A 25,628-nucleotide genomic window follows, 5' to 3' on the forward strand; every position below is an offset into this window, starting at 1 on the left:
CCCGCACCTCAGTAGGCAAGACGCAGGAAGCCGAAAACCTCCAGAAGGACGGAATCGAAGGACCCGCAAGGATACGGAACTGAACCCGGGGAGGAACTGAACCCGGGGAGGAGCCGAACCCCAAATCCAACTCGTATGCAGAGAGGGAAAAGAAAACCCCACTCCTTGTAAGAGAAAGCCCCACTCTGAGGGTTGGAAAACCCAGGCGGAGTACAACGGGGGCCCAAGTCAGCTCCTCCCCAACCCCAGGAACCTCCACATCAGGTACCGGGGGCGTGTCATCCTCCAAAACCCAGGCCTTACAAGAAAAACCCGGGCTGGCTGGAAAAGCAGATAGAGAAGGGGCCCACTGGTCAGACCCTGGTGCCATGACTGGAGGAATGGACTCGAATGCCTCCATCGCCACCCCGGAAGAGGCAACCCCCAAAACTGCCCGAATCTCAGAATCCTCTAAGCCTTGCCTCGACTCCAAAGCCCTCAAATGCTTTGGAGCCGGAAGCACAGGGGTGGGGAGAACAGAATGAACCACAGCAGGAGGAGAACAAGAGGGTGTGGACTGAACCAAGGCCAAAGCGACCAACACCCACAAGTTTGGATCCATATAAGCAAAGATGGGCAGCCTCTGGGCATCCGGGGAAGCAACCAACATATAATATTGCAGAAACCTATACCTAGTATGCAACGTCTGAGCCACCTACACCCAAATAATGTCATCAGTGGATTGGGTGAATTAAGTCACAAACAAGCAACAATGCTCGCAGGACTCAGGGTCGAAGGTGTCACCGACCCAACAGGCTGCATGACAGGCAAAAACAATGAGCATCGCCCAGAGACAAGGGGACAGAGCAACCCTCAAACTCGCACAAGGCAAGAGGGGACCCAGGGGTCGCATCCATTGGACCCCGCGCACCCCCTGCAGAGTTTTCCAGGGTCCCTAGACTGTTTTCGCTAAGGGTAAGCCCAGGCAGGGTACTGCTAACTGGCACCCAAGTCTACCAAACAAACTTCTAAAACTGAATCCCCGGGATGTGTCCACTCACGGTGGCCAAGCAGGGTGTACCACCAAACACCGGAGGTCAAGGGACACAAGGCAGACCCACCCACCCCCCATCAGGCAGAAAAAAAAGAAAAAGAAAAACCTGCAAGAGGACAACATACCCCAGGAGGAACAGAGCTGGCTACTGTAAGAGGTGAAAACTTGCTGTGCAGCACTCCCGTGCCACTACCAGTGTAAAAATTACCACTTACCCCAAAGTAAACAAGGGAGGAAACCCCCCCAACACACTCGGGGCAGTCAATCACTGAGCAGCAATAGATCAACAGAGGTAGACCCCAGGGTGACTTGTGGAAGAGAACCCCAAGCCCCAAGGGCAGTACTTACAGGGCACTCAGGGAAGAGAACCCTAAGCACGTGCAGCCAGAGTAACTGTAAATATTACTCCAAGCTCGCACACTACCATAAGAGCAGTACTGGACACAAGGCACAGCACAATACAGAGAGAATCTGGAGCTGGAGCCACACGACCATGCCACAGTCACATCAGCCGAGAACTGAGGGGGTGGACCATCGGGCTCGTGTGCATGCTCATTTCCTCGTTTTCATTTGGGAAGTTCTGTCCACTCGTTTGTCTATTTTAGTTGTTTTAACCGGAATAGGCATTTTTTTGAGTTGCTTACCTTTCTGGGTGCCTGGCCCGGTCGATGGCAGACATAGAATACTCCAAATCCCATGTGCATTTCTATAGGCCATTGCTCCTCGTGCCTCTCTGAGGGGGCCAGGTTCTGGCTCGAGGTCCCCAGTAGGCCCAGAACTCCATTCACACTGACTGATGCCAAAGTCTAATGACATGTATATCAGCTTGGATAACTCCAGGGAGCCGAAGGGGCTCCCACTAGAAAACCAGAGAAGAAACGAATGAGAAACATCAGAATAATTGTGCAACATTATATACGCGACAACTGCCGTCCCATGGGGCGGCGGGGTCATGTGGCCCTGAGGGCTCCATTGCCCAGGACCCGTAGTTTGCTCAACTTCCCAGCTCCATCACGGCTAAAGTATGTCACATACAATATTTTTTTACTTTCCCGTGATCAGAGACTGTATTTTAACATTATATAAGAAGAGAAAATAATTTTTTGGAAATAATTTATTTTTGGTGCACGACTGGTTTGTCATATTTTAATGCAGAGCAGTTCAGTGGTTAAAGACAATCTGATTTCTTAAGCTTTATCTTTGCTCTTTTTACCATTTTGTTAACAAAGCCCTCATTCATTGTTTAACTTATCTACTAAATTATTTGCTGCTTTAATCTCTTTTAAGGCATTTTAATTATTAGATGTCATGTCTATTATTATGATTTTGATTTTCCTCTATTTTCCTACTTTGTCCAAAACAAAATCCAAGCTTACTGTGCAGTGTTCAGGAAAGCCACGAAAAGAAGTGCTGCTATCACTGTCATCAGAGGTCAATATGCTTGTATGAGTTGGCAGGTCATTTGAGGTCAAACAAGTAGCCTGATCTGGGAAGGAAAAGTCTTACTTTGTCAAAAACCTGCAGAGCATACATGAAGGGAATAAAAATCTAGTTAATAATATAAATCTAGTTAATAATATGAATCTAATATATATATTTGATTTGTTTTATTATAAAGCCTGTGTTGAAAAATTACAACAATGCCTTTTTCTGGTGGGCCACTCAGTAGCTCTCCGACGCCACAACCTGGAAGCAACCAAGCCATGTAGAACACACAGGATTAGGACCCACGAATGCATACCAGGGATGAATATCTTGAGATGATTTCAGGGCTTAACATTCTTGTGACCAGGTCCTCGACTAGGCCTCCTTATTTTTATACACCCCCCAGGAAACGGCCCATAGCAGCTGTCTAACTCCCATGTACCTATTTACTGCTAGGTGAATTGGGGCATCAGGGTGAAAGAAAACCTGCTCCATTTGTTTCTGCCTCCACCAGGGATCGAACCCGGAACCTTAGGGCTATGAACCCCGAGCACTGTCCACTCAGCTGTCAGGCTGAGTGGACAGTGAACACTAATCTCAGAACACTAATGTGATCCACTAAAAGAGGTTAAGGACATCCTGGAGATCAGAGATTACCACAGTACCAAGGAAATCCCACCTTAAGAACATATGCTCCAAAACAAGCAACCCAGCATATACAAAAGGTTCCTTAACGTTTTAAACTCGCTATAGAAGTGACACCAACTCTTTACATAAAGTTGTTTTATTGTTTTGTGTGTTTGTTTTTGTTTGTATGTGGATTTGAGATACACAATTTCTTTCCACATAACTGAACCCAGAGTGCTGGGACGACGGGACACCATGAGCATAGCTCTCATCCTGTAACTTCACTTAGGTATTTACACACAAACACATGCATGTGGGAAAGAAGACGATATATTTGACATCCAGTACCTTCCTCCCTTAGAAAAACAGAGATCATGTCCTGCTGGAAACTAAATATGCTTTGCAATATAATCTGGAAGAGAATAGTGTCGGGATCGAACTACCGGGTCAGGAGTTGACTCACCACATTTACCATCAAGCATGATATGATATTTATGTCAAGTTGTCGTCATGAGGTTTAACCATTTAGTAGGGCATGATCAGGTGTCCTCCCAGCCTGGCCTATCGTCAGGTGCGCCACACTTCACTGACTGGGTCCTGACTAATTATGTCCACGAATTAAAACACTTGGATATGAATGATGCACCAGCAACTTTATATTATCTATATTAATCACAAATGTACACTATGTATAATATGTACAGATATATAGATTGCGTTATGAAATACGAGTACATTATTCGCCACACAGGCAGTCACAACATTTCACACAACACCAATAGTTCATCAGACTATTGCATCTTCCTTAATTTCATGTCAGTACTCTGTGCTATCCTCAGGAGACTCGTAAAACGACGATATAATACACTGTCACAGAGTAGGGGCAAGGCTAGAATCACATCCATTGACCTCAAACAGTAAGGACATCGCATTGACGGGGTGGGAGTAAGTAGAGTACTGTCTGCTCCAGTTTCTGCAAGCACTCATTGCCTCATCCGGCGAATCTGATTGGCAATCAGAATTCCCACCACCGAACGAGCCGTGCCACACTGGTTAAACAACCTTCATGGTCATTGACCTCATTCTTCCTGCAATAATATAAAAATAACCGTGAACGCTTTGTAATTTACTTTGTATATCCTATCGCCAAAAGGACGGCACTTTTTAGATGTGATGAATTAACACTTTTCTCACTCCCTTTATGTAACAATAGGGACTTTTAACCTTTAAACAGCGCATATCACATATATATGATATCAGTGACAAAACCGAAACCGCGCACATCATTTATACAGTATATGCTTTCGTGTCTAGCGCTATAATTTAAACACCCCGCCTGGGATAGGGGCAGCTATAGTACAGCCACGACCAATAGTTGCCAGATGCCACCTAGAAAAAAAATCCAGGCCAACATTCTTGGGTGTTAGAGCGTCAGTATTGAGCAAGCCACCAAGGCTGGCGCATGCAGCACGAGCTCACAGCACCGCTGTTCAGCTTTTGACCACAGCATCGCCTACAAATGCCATAATATACATGATACTGCTATTATTTAGTGATGATAGTATTATAGAAGACCCCTGATTGTGATAAAACTGACCAGGATTCTGATAATAGCAGGATTGTGGTGATATTTAGCACAGTGCTCCATTGAGGGAGGAGTGAGGCTGTGGGAGGGAGGGTTGTGGCGTCGTCTTCTGACTGTGTGTGGCCACCTTTTATTGACTGCACTCACCATACCAGCTTAGTGGTTCGCTATGGTGAACACAAATGTGGATATTTATATATAACGTGTGTATAGTGTGAGATAACAGCAAGAGGAGTAGGTTGGGAGCCGCCATTTTGGTGAGGGAGATGCGTCGTCTGCACAACTTGTCATATTGTTTACTGGTGGCCACTATAGTCTTTGGGCACCATACCAACTTATTTATACAGGTATGGTGAATAAAACAGGTAGATAATTATATATAATGTGTGTATATAGCGTAATAACACCACACGGTATTGTTGGAGGAGAAATATTAGTGCGTCTTGGCTTGAGGGCGGCCGTCACCAGCTGACTGTGTGAGTAATTACCTAAGTGTGTAATTACCTAAGTGTAGTTACAGGATGAGAGCTACGCTCGTGGTGTCCCGTCTTCCCAGCACTCTTTGTCATATAACGCTTTGAAACTACTGACGGTCTTGGCCTCCACCACCTTCTCACTTAACTTGTTCCAACCGTCTACCACTCTATTTGCGAAGGTGAATTTTCTTATATTTCTTCGGCATCTGTGTTTAGCTAGTTTAAATCTATGACCTCTTGTTCTTGAAGTTCCAGGTCTCAGGAAGTCTTCCCTGTCGATTTTGTCAATTCCTGTTACTATTTTGTATGTAGTGATCATATCACCTCTTTTTCTTCTGTCTTCTAGTTTTGGCATATTTAATGCTTCTAACCTCTCCTCGTAGCTCTTGCCCTTCAGTTCTGGGAGCCACTTAGTAGCATGTCTTTGCACCTTTTCCAGTTTGTTGATGTGCTTCTTAAGATATGGGCACCACACAACAGCTGCATATTCTAGCTTTGGCCTAACAAAAGTCATGAACAATTTCTTTAGTATATCGCCATCCATGTATTTAAATGCAATTCTGAAGTTAGAAAGCATAGCATAGGCTCCTTGCACAATATTCTTTATGTGGTCCTCAGGTGATAGTTTTCTATCTAGAACCACTCCTAGATCTCTTTCTTTATCAGAATTCTTTAAAGATTTCTCACATAATATATAGGTTGTGTGGGGTCTATGTTCTCCTATTCCACATTCCATAACATGACATTTATTAACATTAAATTCCATTTGCCAAGTGGTGCTCCATATACTTATTTTGTCCAGGTCTTTTTGAAGGGCATGACAGTCATCTAAATTTCTTATCCTTCCTATTATCTTAGCATCATCAGCAAACATGTTCATATAATTCTGTATACCAACTGGTAGATCATTTATGTACACAATAAACATCACTGGTGCAAGAACTGAACCCTGTGGTACTCCACTTGTGACATTTCTCCATTCTGATACATTGCCTCTGATTACTGCCCTCATTTTTCTATCAGTCAGAAAATTTTTCATCCATGATAGAAGCTTACCTGTCACCCCTCCAATATTTTCCAGTTTCCAGAACAACCTCTTATGTGGAACTCTGTCGAAAGCCTTTTTTAGGTCCAGATAGATGCAGTCAACCCAACCATCTCTTTCCTGTAATATCTCTGTGGCTCGATCATAGAAACTGAGTAAATTCGATACACAGGATCTTCCAGATCGAAAACCATACTGTCTGTCTGATATTATATCATTTCTCTCTAGGTGTTCTACCCATTTAGTTTTGATTAGTTTTTCCAATACTTTCACAATTACACTTGTTAATGATACAGGTCTATAATTGAGGGGGTCTTCCCTGCTGCCACTTTTGTAGATTGGAACTATGTTAGCCTGTTTCCACCCGTCTGCTACGATTCCTGTACACAGGGATGCCTGAAAGATCAGGTGAAGTGGAATGCTGAGCTCAGATGCACATTCTCTCAGAACCCATGGTGAAACGCCATCTGGGCCAGCTGCTTTGTTCTTACCGAGCTCCTTGAGCATTTTTTCCACTTCGTCTCTAGACACCTCTATGTGTTCTATGTTGTTCTCTGGAATTCTTATTGTATCTGGTTCCCTAAAGATTTCATTTTGTACAAACACACTTTGGAACTTTTCGTTTAGTGTTTCACACATTTCCTTTTCATCTTCCGTGAATCTATTTCCCATTTTCAACCTCTGAATATTATCCTTTACCTGCAATTTGTTGTTTATGAATTTATAGAATAGACCTGGTACTGTTTTACATTTGTCCGCAATCCCTTTTTCAAAATTTCTTTCTGCCTCTCTCCTCACTGCCGTGTAGTTGTTTCTCGCATCTTTGTATCGCTGGTATGTTTGGGGGTTCGGCCTCTTCCTGTATTGATTCCATTTTTGTGTCTTTCGGTCTCTAGCCCTCTCGCAATTTCTATTGAACCAATCCTGTTTCCTAGTTCTGCATCTCTGTTTTGGTATAAATTTTTTTGTGCCTTTATCATATATTTCACAAAACTTGCCATACATCTCATTCACTTCCTTGCCTAGCATCAAGTCTGTCCAATTATACTCACTAAAAAAATTTCTAAGGTCACCATAATGTCCTCTCCTGAAGTCTGGTTTTTCAACTGCTTCAACCTCCTTATTTTCTTCCAGCTTATAACGCATTGCATACTTTATTCCCAAAAAGACATGGTCACTTTTACCCAAGGGAGGAAGGTACTGAATGTCAAATATCTCTTCCTCCTTCCTGGTAAATATCAAATCTAGCATGGAGGGAACGTCCCCTTCCCTCATCCTCGTAGCTTGTTTAACATGTTGATACAAGAATGTTTCCAGGATGAGGTCTACAAATTTACAGGTCCAAAAATCTTCTGTTTTAGCTTCATATGCTTCCCAGTCTATGGATTTCAAGTTGAAGTCACCGACTATCAACAGTCGTGATCTATCGTTATCCGCTCTCGCTATAATCTCTCTCATTATTGTTATAAGACCTTCACGTTTACTATCTAGCTCCTCCTTTGACCATGTGCTGCTTGGCGGTGGACTATATGCATTTATCATCATTAGTTTATCATCCTCATAGCAGATCTCTAGTGCTATTATGTCAACTTCTTGTGGATTGGCAGTCATTATTTCCTTCACCTTTAGGTGTTCTTTTACCAGCACAGCAACGCCACCGCCTTTCCTAATTTTTCTGTCCCGTCTCCAAATTGAGTAGCCCCTTGGGAATATGACCTCATTTAAAATTACATCTTCAAGTTTTGTCTCCGTGAGTGCAACAATGTCTGGTGTCTGCAGCTGTATTACATCACTTAACTCCAGTATCTTCGAGTAGCTACGTCTTTGTGCCTTTACTCACCATACAAGCTTAGATGTACAGTTATGGTGAACAAAACATGTAAATACGTATATATAACATCTGTGTATAGTGAATAAATGCAAAAACAGTATTGTGGGAGGAGAATGAGGGCGAGTGAGGTGTTGTTGAGGGAGGGAGTGGCTGGCTGGTGTGTGGCGGTCACTCCTCGTTGCTTTTTGACTCACAAGACCACCTTAGTAGTTTGTTATGGTGAACAGAGCATGCAGATACTTATATATAACCTGTGTATATAGTGTAACAACAGCAAAACTATTTGTTTATTGTTTTATGAACATAATAATTGAATCACTAATATGCACACCATAATTTTGAGTACAGCGATGGTTCACACATTTCATTATATAAATATACCACAATTCACTGTATGGAATAATATTACTGCAAAAAACTAAGAAAAAATCAGAGACATTGAAATAATTAGGTAATAATATATTTGTGGCAACTGCCGTCTGACAGCTCGGGCGGAGTAGATCTCGTCTGGCGAAGGCTCTGCCAACGCCCCTTTTTTGCCAGACTTTTCTACCCTATTGCGGATAAAATATGCCACATACGATTTTTTTGTTATTTTTTTCTGTGATCAGGGAACAAAAATGAACACTTCTATAAGACAAAAGAATTTTTTGGATTTTTTGTTGTTGTGCCTGTGGGTGTTAATTCCATTTGGGCCCCTAGCGGTTTGAGGAGTTAAACAGTTGATAAACTCTATTTCAAGAGAGGACACTATGGGAACGTGGAAAAATCTTTAACACTTTCGCTCTCTGACGATGCCTATTATCGTCATAAGTTTTTCTCCTTAACCCTCAAACCGCTAGGGGTCCAAATGGCATTAACACCCACAGGCACAAAAAAAAAAAAAAAATTCTTCTTAGTCTCTTTATTTGTGTTCCCTGAGCACAGGAAAAATAATAAAAAAAAATAATTGCACTTACCAGTGACGTAAATGAGCCAAAAAGACGGGCGATGACGTCACGCCTCATCTTCGCTGGACCGCCGTGCGCGCGGAGTGAGTCAGGCGCGATGGAGGAGGAGCCAGAGTTGCCGCGAATTTATTTTGCGTTATTATTTACAGAATCTATGGTGTATTTTACACACATTTTTTTCACTGCTGTGGTTCAATATCTTCTCACATGAATATTTATTATAAAACTGTTGTCAATGTATACTGTATCCACATATTAGTGTCACAAGTATTTGCACAAAAAAGTCTTATCAAAAAAGTCTCAATAAAATATACAATTTCTTATGATTTATTTTCACTATATACACCCACTTATTCTGTATTTACATGTTTTTGCACCAGTCTTGGACATTTAGAAGTCAAGACTGTGATACTCTTCAAAACATTGGACATGGCACAGAGGAACCTGACACGCTATGCACCAAGTCGTCACCATTTTTTGTTTCTGTTCCCTCTTGGTTGTTGATACAACACACACACGATGGCCTACTGCACGCTTTCCAGTTGGTGGTAAAAACCTTAGATTGTGTCATAAAGGCATCCCTGAAAGCGAGCCTGGTTGTTAGAGCATGGTGCAATACGGGGTTCAGAATGGGCCTCTGTATGCCAGGAATTACTTTGCCAAACTTCTGTAGTAATTGTGTTACTACAGTAAAATTGAATGCACAGAAATTACGTTTACCACCTGTTTAGACAAGATACATATTGTAACTGTTCAGCATTGTTACGTCAACAAGGTGGAAAAACATTTTCTTGGTCCACTTCGCTGTTTTCCGTACACACTCCACTGCACCCACCATCATATCACATTTATCCACCAAATGCATGTTGATGTTATAGTCCAAGACACAATCTGGCTTATAGATTATTTCTCTTGTGGTTCAGTTTACCTTGCCACTGTCCAGCATTGTTCCAGCGTGAATGGTGGTCAACATGTTCACTTCACGCCTGACTTTCCACCGCACTGAAAGTATTCCACCTGTTTTTCTGAGCTCGCAATCACCAACCTGCATAGCACCTGGAAACACTGGCATTTCCCTTCGTTTTGCCATCACTGTGCCACACACTCCAGTTCTATTATCAAGCCAGAACCTAGTTAGCAAGTAAGTAAGTAATTATCAAAAGAAGGCACCAAACCGGGAAGGCTATGTAGCACCATCAAATGCGCAGAATAATCAGAGGGCGCTAAATATCACCAAGGATGCCAATACGAGAACAAAAACGCATAAGGCGAACGATATCAAAAGTATCCGAGTCACCAAGAATTCTATCGAGGGACAGGCGACCGCGAGGGGCGGTCAGAAAGCAAGACACACGCACGTCCTGGAAGTCAGGACATTCAAGAAAGACATGCACGACCGTAAGAGGGACAATGCAACTAGGACAATAAGGAGTAGGGCGGCGCTCCATCAATTGACCATGGGTTAAGCGAGTATGGCCAATACGCAACCTCGCCAGAGCTGTTTCCCATCGCCGGTTACGGTGGTAGGAGGACGGCCATGAGGAAACACAACATTTAAGAGTACGTAGTTTGTTACCAGTAACAGACGACCAAGAAGCCTGCCAACGGGTAAGGATGGAGGAATGGATAACCGGGTAAAAGTTGGAATATGGAATACCTTTACGAGAGATGGGACAAGAGCGGACAGCTTCCTTGGCGGCAGCATCCGCACGCTCATTTAAAGACACACCAATATGGCTGGGAACCCAACAAAACTCAACCGACTTAAATTTACTGTGGTCAAGAAACAGCCAATGCTGGATCTCGACAACTAATGGATGAACCGAATTAAAGGACCCGAGAGCCATGAGGGCACTACGAGAGTCAACAACAACTACAAAGGAAGACTGACAACGAGAAAGCAGGAGACGAAGAGCATAGAGAATAGCATAAAGCTCCGCTGTGAAGATGCTAGTCTCCGGAGGTAAGCAACACATATAAGTGCGATTAGGAAAAACAACAGAGTAGCCAACACCGTCCGCAAACTTAGACCCATCGGTGAAGACAGAAACGGAGCGGAAGTGAGAAGAAAAGTGCTCAAGGAAAAGGCGTTTTAGAACCGTAGGAGGGGTAAAAGCTTTAGTGATACGGGTCAAGGAAGTACAAAACCGCGGAAGAGAGACTCTCCACGGGGACAAAGAAGGAACAACACGAGGAGAAACATTAGAAATATGAACGGAAAGAGAATCCTGTAGGCGAGATAACCGGACAGAAAGAGGGAGGTGGTGAAGAGGAACAGGAACCGCAGGAGGGGTAAAAGTTAAAGCACGACAGAGACGAGAGGAAGGATGTTGTAAGGACCGCGCAAGATAGCGAAGACAGTAGCGATCACGGAGATCTTGGAGAGACAGGAAGCCAGTGTCAACATACAAGCTAAGGACGGGAGTCGAACGAAAGGCACCAGAACTGAGGCGCAATCCAGTATGGTGCAAAGCATCAAGACGGCGAAGAGTAGAAGGAGAAGCAGATGAGTAAGCAGGGCAACCATAATCGAGCTTAGACAGGACGAGAGAGGAATGTAAAGCAAGGAGAGTGCGCCTATCTGCCCCCCAAGAAGTATGGGACAAGACCCGAATGAGGGTAAGGGCCTTAGAGCACTCAACACGGAGGTAAGAGATATGGGGAGACCAAGACAAACGAGTGTCAAGGAATAACCCCAAAAGCTTCGCGGAATCTTTGTACTCAAGGGGATGACCATAAAGTGACAAAGAGGGACGAAGAATGGCCCGTTTCCGCGTAAAAGTCATGGCACAAGTCTTAGAAGTAGAGAACTTGAAGCCATGATCGGTGGCCCAAGACGACACGGCATTAATTGCAAGTTGAAGCCGGCGCTGAAGGAGAGGCGAATCATCACCCTGACAGCAAAGGGTAAGATCATCGACATACAGAGCGGAGAAGACACCTGAAGGAAGAGAGGAAAGAAGACCATTGAGGGCAACCAGAAAAGGAGTAGTGCTCAGAACACTACCCTGGGGCACACCTTCGTATTGCTGAAAAGAGGCAGAGAGAGCGGTACCCAGGCTCACCCGAAAGGAACGACGAGAGAGGAAGCTGCGGAGAAAGAGAGGGAGATGACCACGAAGGCCAAAAGAATGAAGTTGAGATAGAATATGATATCGCCAAGTGGTATCGTAAGCCTTTTCCAGGTCAAAAAGGACGGCAACAACGGAGGTCTTTGCAGCAAAAGCAGTACGAATATAGACCTCCAAGCTCACCAGGACATCTGTCGTGCTGCGGCACTTGCGGAAACCAAATTGAGAAAGGGAGAGGAGGTGGTGTTGTTCCAGGAACCACATCAGACGAACGTTAACCATACGTTCAAAAGAGTTTGCAGACACAACTTGTGAGGGCAATAGGGCGAAAGTCCTTAGGGGAAGTACCCAGAGACCCCGGTTTGCAAACAGGGAGGACAACAGCATCGAGCCAGTCCTCAGGGACCGACGACGACTCCCAGATCCGATTATACAGACTCAGTAAATACTGAGACATGCACGGAGGGAGATGGCGAAGCATCTCATAATGAATACAATCGGAGCCCGCCGCCGTAGAACCGCAGAGGGCCAGGGCAGAACGAAGTTCAGAGAGAGAGAAGGGATCATTATAGGGAAGCTGAAGACGAGTGCAGAAATCTAAAGGACGAGACTCAAGGACAGGTTTACGAAGAAGGAAAGATTGGGGAAGATGGAGACCAGAGCTAACAGAAGAAAAGTGGGAACCCAGTTCGGAAGCGACCTGCTACGGGTCCGCCACAAGAGTATCATGGAGGTGAAGGACCGGTGAAACATCGGGAATGAACTTACCCGCTATCTTGCGGATACGCTTCCAGATCTGGGGCAGAGGAGTTTCGGACGTAATTGTTGAGACATAAGATGCCCAACATTCACGGTTAGCCGTACGGATGGCCCTACGGGCCACCGCACTCGCTTTCCGAAAGAAAAGAAAAGAATCGGCCGTCTGCTGACGGCGGTGCCTCTTCTAGGCTGCACGCTTACAGCGGACAGCCCGAGCACAATCCGCATTCCACCAGGGAATGCACGTCCGCAGACCCCGAGAGGAAGAGCAAGGAATAGAGCGGAGGGCAGCGCTGAAGACAGTGTCATGAAAAAGGAGGAGAGCGCGAGGGAGAGGCAGAAGGGAGAGGTCAGTGAGAGCAGCACTGAGGGTAAATAGGTTCCAGTCCGCTTTAGCAAACTGCCACCTAGGAAAAGAGAGGGAAGGGCGAAACGAGAAAAAGGAAACAGGGATAGGGAAATGATCACTGCTATGGAGGTCATCAAGAACCTGCCACGTGAAATCTAAGTAAAGAGAAGAAGAGCAGAGAGAAAGATCAAGACAGGAAAGTGTGCGAGTCCGAGAGTCCAAATGAGTGGGCTCACCAGAATTCAGAAGAGACATGGAAGAAGAGAGGAGAAACGGCTCAAGAAGGCGACCCCGGGTATTCGTCAGAACGTCACCCCAAAGAGAATAACGACAATTGAAGTCACCCAGCAGGAGCATAGGCTCCGGCAAGGCGTCCAAGAGGTGTTTCAAATCAGCGGGACACTCGGGGGGAGATAAATGGAACAAACTGTGTACCATTTCCCCACAAAGATACGAGCAGCAGAACAATGGAGAGGCAAAGGAAAAAGTAAAGGAACAAAGGAAACATCAGCGCGAATCAAGAGAGCAGAAGAATTAGGAGCCCCAGCAACGGCTGGGGGGGTGGGGAAAAGGAAGGAATAGCCACGAAAACGACCAGGACGAGCACTAAGCATCGGCTCCTGGAGACAGACACAAAGGGGCAAAAATCGCGAAATCAGAAGTTGGAGTTTGAGGAAATTGGCATAATAACCTCGAACGTTCCATTGAAGAATAGACATCGACGAGAAGGGAAAGGACAACAACAGAGAACAAGGAAGAAACAAAGGCGAAAGAGCAACACAGCACGTTAAAGAATATCAGGGTTGGGATCAGGGTCAGCAAAGTCAGGGTTAGGGGGCATAGGTAAACTGAGCATAGACGGAGGGAAGGAAGCGGGAGAACAGACCAGAGGCGGGCGGACGGGGTCCGGAAGCGGAGGAGGAGGAGGAGGAAGAGGAGGAGACAACAGAGAGCAGCAGTCAAGGACAGCAGCAGGAAGAGGGGGGAGTAGAAAGAGGGGAGCGCACCTCAGCAAGAGCAGCAACCGAAAGGGAAGCAGGGGCCAAAGAAACCTCCATAGCAGGAACAGGGGGCGCAATCACTGAAATGGGAGGAGAAGGAGCAAAAGAGCCAGAAGTAGGGGATGAGGAAGAAAGTGAAGCCTTCTTACCCACCGGGGAAGAGGAAGGAGAGGAGCCAGGCTTACGCTTCTGACTTAAAGAGACCGGTGTCCCAGCAACTACGTACCGGGCAACGGATTCCAGTGTCTCAACAGGAGAAGCTGAACGAGAGCACACACGACGGCCGTTAGGAGAGCGATGGACATCCGCCTGCACCGACAGGCGGCGGGGAGAGGCGATAGATTGAGAAAGAGGATGGGAAGGAGGATCGGAGGGAGACGAGGAAGAAGACACAGGAGACAAGACAGACTGGGTAGAAAGAAGGGGAACCCTAGACAGAGGACCAGGAGGGGGACCCCTCAGGACAGAACGCAAAGGAACAGAGGAGGGGGCAGTGGGCATATCAGGGTCCAAGGCCCAGAAACGGTTGTGAGTCTGAGGAAGGAGGGAAGGACGAGGAGAGGAAGAGCGCAACACGCGAGCATAAGAGACGTTAGCATAAGGCGGGAGCCAGCGAACCTGGCGCCTCGCCTCAGGAAAAGATAAACGCTCCCGGTGCTTCAAATTGAGGACGGCTGCCTCAAGCTTGTAATGGATACGGGCACAAGAGAAGGTAGGATGGACCTCACCGCAGTTGAGGCAGCGAGCTTGGGGAGAAGTGCACTCCGACTTAGAGTGACCTTCACCCCCACACAAAGGACAGAGAAAGAGTGTCCCAGAGCAGCGGAGGGCACCATCTTGAGGTTATCTTGAGATGATTTCGGGGCTTTAGTGTCCCCGCGGCCCGGTCCTCGACCAGGCCTCCACCCCCAGGAAGCAGCCCGTGACAGCTGACTAACTCCCAGGTACCTATTTACTGCAAGGTAACAGGGGCATTCAGGGTGAAAGAAACTTTGCCCATTTGTTTCTGCCTCGTGTGGGAATCGAACCCGCGCCACAGAATTACGAGTCCTGCGCGCTATCCACCAGGCTATGAGGCCCCTTTCACCATGCCCAAACCTCCAGCACTTGTTACAAAGTCGAGGAGAAGGAATATACTCCTGGACAAGAGCACCTAGCACCAGCAAGAATGACAGAGGATGGAAGGGTCCTACCATCAAAGGTGATCTTCACAACACGAAGGGGTTGACGGCGACGACCACGAGGGGGACGAGTAAACGAGTCAACCTGGAGGACAGAATGGCCTTGGGCATCAAGGATATGCCGAATATCATCGTGGCAATCCTGCAGATTCCGAACACCGGTTGCAACATGGGGCGGGAGGAGAATAGTGCCAACACTGGCATTCATCTGAACGTTCTTGGAGACCCGAACAGGGATCTCGCCAAGGCAAGATAAGGCAGCCAAGCGGGAAGCTGCATCCTGAGAAGGAGCAGCAACGACACGTGTACCGAGACGAGTGGGGTTAAAGGTAACAGACGCATCCACGGAATCTACAAGATGCCGATGGAGGGAGAAATCGTCAGAAGGCGCAGAATCAAGAGGAAGGAGATCAAAGTATTTGGCCCATGAAGCGGGACCAAACAAGGCCCGATATGCGTCAGTACGGGAAGGAATTCGGGAAGGAATTGAGCGAGTGCGGCCGGGGCGCGAACGGCGTTGAGAATCCCCAGAGAGAAAAGGGTCAAAAGGAGCAGTAGTCACAACGAGAGACTTAGCCACACCAGGGGACAAAGTGGTCACCACTGGGGGCTGGAGGGTCAACCCAACCACAGAGGAGGGAGGGGAGCTGGGGGAAGAAGTCAGGATGGTCAAAGGAGGAGCAAGGTCGGGGCCCAACGCAGCGGAGGCTACAGAGCCTGGTCTTCCAAGACAGGCCGACTCGGGGGCTTGGTCATCCACCCCACGAGCCCGAGAGGGTACATCAGAAACATTCAACGACATAGGTACGACGAGTGATAAATTCATCCACGAATGTGCCCCCATACCCACCATGGAGCCACAATTAGAGGCAGGACACTCAACAGAAAGCTATCGCCGATCATGCCAGGGCCCCCTAGGGGTGCGTCGTGTGTATACGCCCCACAAACGCCACCTTAAGAACCGTCAGTCCGTCGAGATCGGGTTTAGCGACGAAAGGGGGATTGACAATAAAAGGTTCCCCTCGTTCGAGACGTCGGGTACAACAGTTCTACGGGTGCAAGAGTATGCCTCCTCAAGCACCCGGGCGTCAAAATAGAAGAAGTCCAAAGAAATAATCCAAAACAAGCAAAAGGTCAGCAGGAAACGACAAGCATATAGGAGAAAAGGGGGAGAAAAATGAAACATAATGAAAAGGAAAAGCGATCCGGCACAATTAGAGAAGACAGCAGCAGGAGTGCAAGGCCATAAAAGGACAGAGGACTGTCCCACGGAGCATCACACTCCGGCAGCCGTCCACGAAGCCCCCTCACGACACCAACGGGCCGGATGGGGAGGGGGACCTAGTTAGCAAGGGACTGGTATAATAGTTATCTGTGTATAATATGTGGCCCTTGATCAGATATGGTGCAAGCAGTGCCTTCACAACACTACCCGAGAATCCATGTTGGTCATTAGCAGGAATGTCTACATTGGTACCCGTATACATTATCATGTGTAACACCATTCCTGTTTCACAGTCACAGAGTACAAAGAATTTCAATCCAAATCGGTGGCGTTTGGAGGGAATATACTGCTTGAAGGCAAGACGTCCTTTGAAAAGCACAAGGGATTCGTCAATCACCAGCTTCTGAGCTGGTACGTAGAAATCCCTGTACTTTCCGATAAGTTCATTCAGGACGTGCCTTACCTTCCAAAGTCTATCATCATCATTCCGGTCTTCATCATTTGCAAAGCGAAGACACCTGAGGATTATCGCAAATCAGTCTCGAGACATATATTTGCCGGATATCGGTGTTGAAACAGTATGGTCTTTGCTCCAATAATGGTCGATTATGTGTTTGACACAATATTTCATCAACATACACAGTGCCAAAAACACTTACATTTCACCTACAGTCGTATCTTTCCATCGCTGCAAACGTGAATAATCGGATAACTCTTCCTCATCAATGAGATCAGTCGCATATTTGTTCGTTTCACGAACAATATATTCCATTAGCAGCTCATCAAAATTTGCAGTAAAATAGTTCATTTCACACATATCTGCACTTTTACCAGGGAAAATGTCTGTAATTCCAACTTCCGAATTATCAAAAACAGGAATTTCTGGAACAAAATATGTCCCATCAATCCACACAAAAACAACTGGTGTCTTTCAAGAGCTAATAGCGGCACCACAGTGAGGAAACCGTGGACCAGGAGCTGAAGCAGGTCTAGGAACAGTAGGGGCGGGCAGGGACGGTGACAGAAAATTACTCGATGTTGAGGGTCTTTGTTCATGTGGTGCCATACGGTGCCGAATGGCTTGGCCAGATGCTGCTGACGCGACAAGTTGTCACTTGGCAACACCACACACACTCTACTTCCACTAGCGACACTGAAACTATTTTCCGATTCTAAGTCACTAAAACCAGAAAATGATTCACCTTCTTCAGACTCGTCGACCAAAACATCAATATCTTGCAAGGTAGCACATGAACTGTGTGGTCTGGCACAAATTGGGGTCGAGTGAGGGCGAGGAGGCATGGGCGAGATGCTAGGCCTAGCCCTGGTGGAGCCAGCATGTTCACACACATCGTCAGTTGTATCTACCTCTGAGGGCTGTGTGTAGTCATGATCAAAGTCAGAGTCATCAATATCAGACTCATCACTTTCTGGGAACAAATTCTTATAATTTTTGTCCTTCGTCAGAGGTCGCGAGGAACGCCTCATTGAGCAGGGTCGGTCGTTGGAACTTGATGCGCTCGCTATGGTGTCCGCCTGTAACTGAGGCCTGTACACAAAGGGGACCCACACTGGATTTTTTTCCCAGGTGGGGTTTGTTTATGGTAGGTTGAGGCTCGCCGATGACTACCCCTATCCCACGCGGGGTGTTTAAATTATAGCGCTAGACATGAAATCATATATAAATGATGTGCGCGGTTTCGGTTTTGTCACTGATATCATATATATATATATGTATGATTTGTGCAGTTTAAGGGTTAATGTAATCCGATGACTATTGTGTGCATCATCCATTAAAATATTTATAAAAAACTAAATTTTCATCCGATCAACTTCTAGGTGGTTTCAAAATGAACGCCATTGTTTTCCCACTCTCCTCCATATGCCGTATGGCATTCTGGATCACCAGGCCATGCGGTGGGCCTAGTGCTAAGTTTATCACGCTCGTGACCAAAGCGCCGCTGGCTTGCGTCCCGACTTTGTGCAAATCTCGGTTATTTTGGTTCACGTGTCTTTCACACACATATTTGTCTTTTTATTTAGGGGCATTTTATTGCGAGTAATTTGATACCACAATGAACAATGTAGCACAAAAACTTCTGTTAGTAAACTGTATGTGTTTGTCGGGTGTATTGGGTGTAGTTGGTGTGGCAATGAGTGTGCTCTAGGGGGTAACGCTTCGGCGACTTTAGGGGTCATTGCGGGTTATGGGCCCCCATGTTGTCTAATTTATATGCATATGTCTGTGTAGGGAATTTTATTGCGATCACAGTGATACAAAAAAGAACGATGTCGAACAAGTTTGGATATGATAAATCTGAAAAGAGTAGCAACATGTTCGCGCTGTTTGGCATGCATGGCTAACAAACGATTTAGTTTTTTATTTGGTGCCGGCATCATGTTAGCTTTGGTGACATGTTATACATATGTTCCTCTAGAACATTTCATTGAGAACACATTGATACCAAAATGAAACACATACTGTACATCGAAAATTACGGTCAAAAACATGAAAGGAGTATAAACTTTTCAATAGGGGTGTAGCCGATGTGCAGTTGGGCTTGCGGTAGCGGGTAACCTTCGGGCAACTTCCCACAGTCTTGTGGGTGGGGCACGCCCATGTTTTGCACTTTATTTTCATATATCTGTGTACGGAATTTTATTGCGATCACAGTGATACCAAAATTAACGACGTAGAACAATTCTGGGGTTGACAAACCTAAAAGAGCATAAACATTTCATTGCTGTTTGGTGCTCACAGCTAATGATCGCCATAGTTCTTTATTTGGTGTGGGTTTCATGTCGGCTTTGGTTAAATTTGATATATATAGAGCATCCTCTAGAGCATTCTCTTGCGAACAAATTGATACCAAATTTAAATACATACATGGAAAATTAAGGTCAGTAAGCCGAAAAGAGCTGTAAGCTGAAAAGAGCCATAAGCCAGGCGCGGTCACCCGAAATGCTCGATGCACGAGGGGAAAGTTAAAGAGCCTTCTGCCGGGAGCGCGATAGTGTTGATGAGTTGAATTGGATAGACTTGTTGCTAGGTAAAGTAGTAAATGAGATGTATGCTAAATTTTGTGAAATACATGTGCACGATGAAGGCACGCATATATTCATACCAAAACGCTGATGCAGGACCAGAAAACAGGATTGGGTCAACAGAAATTGAAAGACGAATAAGAGAGGAAAAAACAAGAAAATGGGGTCAATATATGAAAAGTTCTAACGCGCAAACATACAAGCAAGCAACAAACAATTACACAGCAATGAGGATAGAGGCAGAAAGGAACTTTGAGAAATGAATAGTGGACAAATGTAAAACACATCCATGCCTTTTCTATAAGTTCATTAAAAGCAAGCTGCGTGTAAAAGATAAAATCTAGAGATTGAGAATGGGGAACAGGACTACTGAGAATAAAAAAGAAATGTGTGAAATACTAAATGAACAGTTACAATATGTGTTGTACAAAATGAGGATTTCAGAGAGCTGGGCCCAATACCACTTCCAGAGACTGCCACAGAATACCTTAAGAGGTATTCTCAGAGGTACCTTAAGACGAAGTGGAAAAATTACTCAAGAGACTAGGAAGAAATAAAGCAGTTGGACATGACGGAGTTTCACCTTGGGTGCTGCAAGAATGTGCAACTGAGTAGAGCATTCCACTCCAATTAATATTCCAGACAACCTTGTGCACAGGAATCTTAGCAGATATATGGAAAAAAAGCAAACATAGTACCAATCTATAAAAATGGTTGTCGAGAGGAACCTCTAAAATATTGACACATATCCCTAACAAGCGAGGTAGTCAAAACACTAGAAACAATAGTTAAAGTCAAATGGGTTGAACACCTAGAGAGTAATGACCATAACAAACAGAATGGTTTTCGAACAGGAAGATCCTGTGTAACAAATCTACTTAGTTTTTTATGACAGAGCCACAGAGATACTACAGTTAAGAGATGGTTGGTTTGACTGTGTCCATCTGGACCTAAAAAAACCAGCGTTGAGTGAAATGTAACAGCATTTTCTGGGTGAGCCCCGGAGGCTTCCTGGAGCTATCAGACTGATATTAGCTATATTAGTCTGGGGTTTCAGTCATATGGAATTCTTATGCCTACCGGGAACCATGAGTCTGGTTCCCTCAGAGAGGTGCAAGGAACAATGGCCTATGAATACTCTACTCTTTGAGAGTATATTCCTGTCTGTCACTGACCAGGGTTAGGCACCACAAAAACAGAGCTCAACTGGTAGAAAAATGCAACCCCAAGACCGAACAGAAACCAAGAACTCCACCCTACAAACACAAGGTAATAAACAAATCAACATCAAACCAATGCAGCACTCATTTGCACCCCCCCCCCCCCCACCCAAGTAGGCTGCCTGCTTACCAGTTCAGAGACTGAGCAAATGAAAGAAGAAACTACCGACTGGAGGGAGGGAGGGAGGGTGCCAGGGAGCCTCTGGGGCTCACCTAGAAAATTGCATTTCATTACATTCAATGCTGGTTTTCTGAGGGAAGCTACGTTGGCTCCCTGGAGCTAGATAATTAGAAAGCAGCACCGCACTTCTCAAGATGAAGGGGGAACAACTGGCTGCAACCGACGGCCCAAGGCCACACAAGACCACTGAGAGCCCAGAACATTGACGAGATAAGGCATGATCGGCCAAGACCCTGTTCGAACACCAAAACCATTGGGCTCGAATGTCAGCCCAAGACAAGTTCCCAAACACAACAGCAAGAGCCGCAAACTTCCGAACATCATAGGCACGAGGGCAGACTGCAAGCTGGCTAGTGTTATGACCACACATACACCAGTATGATCATACTGTGGCTGGTGTATGATGCATTCAAACGGTATAGTGATATCTAGGTTCATTAGACTAGTATAATTAACCACTGATTCACCGAGTTTATTATGACATTCCCCCCTGTGTGCATGAAATCAAGTGTTCCACAAAAATTCTTTTTTGTAAAATTAAAAATTCCCTTCCCTGAACATGTCTATGAAAAATAAATAACAAATTCCACTTACTTTGGCAGTGGGGACATGGACAAGGTGCGCTGTGACATCATCACGGGCTGGTCGCCCGTGCATGAAGCTCCCAGAGCCGGTCGCGCGGGCCATTCAAGCACTGAGTTGCCACAAATATATTTCCAATTATTTGTTCTATGTATTTCTAATGTGGTTTTATTTTTTTATCATAAATGATGCATATTTGAATCCTTTACTATATGTATACAATACAACGTTCATAATGTTCCATGGAACTGTGATACATGTGTCAGTAATGTGTCCACAATAAATCTTTTTGTCGTAATATGACTTGTTAAAAATTCACTAAACTTACAGAATGTATAGTTTCACACACTATTTACACAGTAAGTAAGTAAGTAATTATCAAAAGAAGGCACCAAACCGGGAAGGCTATATAGCACCATCAAATGTGCGGAATAATCAGAGGGCGTTAAATATCACCAAGGATGCCAATACGAGAACAAAAACACATAAGGCGAACGATATCAAAAGTATCCGAGTCACCAAGAATTCTATTGAGGGACAGGTGACCGTGAGGGGCAGTCGGAAAGCAAGACACACACTCGTCCTGGAAGTCAGGACATTCAAGAAGGACATGCACGACCGTAAGAGGGACAATGTAAATTAGGACAATAAGGAGCAGGGCGGCGCTCCATCAAGTGACCATGGGTTAAGCGAGTATGGCCAAAACACAACCTTGCCAGAGCCGTTTCCCATCACCAGTTATGGAGGTATGAGGACGGCCACGAGGAAAAACAACATTTAAGAGTACGTAGTTTGTTACCAGTAACAGACGACCAAGAAGCCTGCCAACGGGTAAGGATGGAGGAATGGATAACCGGGTAAAAGTTGGAATATGGAATACCTTTACGAGAGATGGGACAAGAGCGGACAGCTTCCTTGGCAGCAGCATCCACGCGCTCATTTAAAGACACATACATATGGCTGGGAACCCAACAAAACTCAACCGACTTAAATTTATAGTGAACATGAAACAGCCAATACTGGATCTCGACAACTACTGGATGAACTGGATTAAAGAACCTGAGAGCCATGAGGGCACTACGAGAGTTAACAACAACTACACAGGAAGACTGACAACGAGAAAGCAGGAGACGAAGAGCATAGAGAATAGCATAAAGCTTCGCTGTGAAGATGCTAGTCTCCGGAGGTAAGTGACACATATAAGCGCGATCAAGAAAAACAACAGAGTAGCCAACACTGTTCGCAGACTTAGACCCATCGGTGAAGACAGAAACGGAGCGGGAGTGAGAAGAAAAGTGCTCAAGGAAAAGGCGTTTTAGAACCGTAGGAGGGGTAAAAGCTTAAGTGATGCGGGTCAAGGAAGTACAAAACTGCGGAAGGGGGGACTCTCCCGGGGGTAAAGAAGAAACAACACGAGGAGAAACATTAGAAATACGAACGGAAAGAGAATCCTGTAAGTGAGATAACCAGACAGAAAGAGGGAGGTGGTGAAGAGGAACAGGAACCGCAGGAGGGGTAAAAGCACGACAGAGGCGAGAGGAAGGATGAGGTAAGGATCGCGCAAGATAGCGAAGACAGTAGCGATCGCGGCTGTCCTGGAGAGACAGGAAGCCAGTGTCAACATACAAGCTAAGGACGGGAGTCAAACGAAAGGCACCAGAACTGAGGAGCAACCCAGTATGGTGCAAAGCATCAAGACGGCGAAGAGTAGAAGGAGAAGCAGACGAGTAAGCAGGGCAACCATAATCGAGCTTAGACAGGACGAGAGAGGAATGTAAAGCAAGGAGTGCACGCCTGTCCGCTCCCCAAGAAGTATGGGACAATACCCGAAGGAGGGTAAGGGCCTTAGAGCACTCAACATGGAGGTAAGAGATATGGGGAGACCAAGACAAACGAGTGTCAAGGAATAACCCCAAAAGCTTCGCGGAATCTTTGTACTCAAGGGGATGACCATAAAGTGACAAAGAGGGACGAAGAACAACCCGTTTCCGAGTAAAAATCATGGCACAAGTCTTAATAGTAGAGAAGTTGAAGCCATGATCGGTGGCCCAAGATGACACGGCATCAATCGCAGGTTGAAGCCGGCGCTGAAAGAGAGGCGAATCATCACCCTGACAGCAACGAGTAAGATCATCGACATAGAGAGCGGAGAAGACGCCTGAAGGAAGAAAGAAGACCATTGAGGGCAACCAGAAAAAGAGTAGTGCTCAGAACAAAGTGTGCCCAGGGGCACACTTTCGTATTGCTGAAAAGAGGCAGAGAGAGTGGTACCAAGCCGCACCCGAAAGGAACGACGAGAGAGGAAGCTGCAGAGAAAGAGAGGGAGATGACCACGAAGGCCAAAAGAATGAAGCTGGGATAGAGTATGATATCGCCAAGTGGTGTTGTAAGCCTTTTCCAGGTCAAAAAGGACTGCAATAACAGAGGTCTTCGCAGCAAAAGCAGTACAAATATAGACCTCCAAGTTCACCAGGACATCTGTCGTGCTGCGGCACTTGCGGAAACCAAATTGAGAAGGGGAGAGGAGGTGATGGTGTTCCAGGAACCACATCAGACGAATGTTAACCATACATTCAAAGAGTTTGCAGACACAACTTGTGAGGGCAATGGGGCAAAAGTCCTTAGGGGATGTTCCCAGAGACCCTGGTTTGCGAACAGGGAGAATAACGGCATTGAGCCAGTCTTCAGGGACTGACGACGACTCCCAGATCCGATTATACAGACTCAGTAAATACTGAGACGTGCATGGAGGGAGATGGCGAAGCATGTCATAATGAATACCATCGGATCCCGCCGCCGTACAACCGCAGAGGGCCAGGGCACATCGAAGTTCAGAGAGAGAGAAGGGATCATTATAGGGATGTCGAAGACGAGTGCAGAAATCTAAAGGACAAGACTCAAGGACAGGTTTACGAAGAAGGAAAGATTGGGGAAGATGAAGACCAGAGCTAACAGAAGAAAAGTGTGAACCCAGTTCGGTAGCGACCTGCAAACGGGTCCGCCACAAGAGTACCACGGAGGTGAAGGACCGGTGAAACATCGGGAACGAACTTACCCGCTATCTTGCGGATACGCTTCCAGATCTGTGGCAAAGGAGTTTCGGACGTAATGGTGGAGACATAAGATGCCCAACATTCACGTTTAGCCGTACGGATGGCCCTACGGGCCACCGCACTTGCCTTCCGAAAGAAAAAATAATATCGGCCGTTTGCCGACGGCAGTGTCTCTTACAGGCTGCACGCTTACAGCAGATAGCCCGAGCACAATCTGCATTCCACCAGGGGTGGATCTAGATAGAAAACTATCACCTGAGGACAACAAAGAATATTGTGCGAGAAGCCTATGCCACGCTCTCTAACTTTAGAATTGCTTTTAAATACATGGATGGCGACATACTAAAGAAATTGTTCACGACTTTTGTTAGGCCAAAGCTAGAATATGCAGCGGTAGTGTGGTGCCCATATCTTAAGAAGCACATCAACAAACTGGAAAAGGTGCAAAGACATGCTACTAAGTGGCTCCCAGAACTGAAGGGCAAGAGCTACGAGGAGAGGATAGAGGCATTAAATATGCCAAAACTAGAAGACAGAAGAAAAAACCAGCGTTGAATGTAATGAAACGCCATTTTCTGGGTGAGTCCTGGAGGCTCCCGGAGCTATCCCAGGCTGATATGCTAATGTCAGACTTTGGCATCAGTCATGTGTATGGAGTTCTTAGGCCTACCGGGGACCACGGCCAGAACCGGGCCCCCATAGAGAGGCAAGGGGAGCAATGGCCTATAGAAGCCCCAGTGTGGTTGGAAGCATTCTATGTCAGCCATCGACTGGAACAGGCACCCAGAAAGGTAAGCGCCTCAAAACAAACCCCTATTGTGGTTAAAATTGCTACCAAAAGCCGAACTAGTGGATAGAACTCCCCAACAGAAAACAAGCAAACTAGTGTGACGTCACACGCGCCGCGCCACTGTCTGCGCAGCTCTCCCCTCCCCAGGAGGGGGAAGGGTGGCGCCCCAGACCCTCCACGCCGGCTACCCACACTTGAG

At 45.9% G+C, this 25,628-nt stretch overlaps 1 protein-coding gene across 4 annotated transcripts in view; it reads right to left on the minus strand.

Annotated features, from left to right (window-relative positions):
• LOC123753031 (uncharacterized) overlaps positions 1-25,628 on the minus strand; it is a 215,552-nt gene that overhangs the window by 122,623 nt on the left and 67,301 nt on the right. For 3 of the 4 annotated variants that reach the window (XM_069316537.1, XM_069316535.1, XM_069316536.1), the window contains exon 4: positions 2,410-2,519. The exons of the other annotated variant lie outside the window; for it this stretch is intronic. In XM_069316537.1, the coding sequence (XP_069172638.1) occupies positions 2,410-2,519 (110 nt within the window). The remainder of the gene's footprint in view (positions 1-2,409; positions 2,520-25,628) is intronic. 4 annotated transcript variants of the gene reach the window in all.

The sequence above is a fragment of the Procambarus clarkii genome, chromosome 84, assembly GCF_040958095.1.
Source record: "Procambarus clarkii isolate CNS0578487 chromosome 84, FALCON_Pclarkii_2.0, whole genome shotgun sequence".
NCBI classification, from domain to species: domain Eukaryota; kingdom Metazoa; phylum Arthropoda; class Malacostraca; order Decapoda; family Cambaridae; genus Procambarus; species Procambarus clarkii.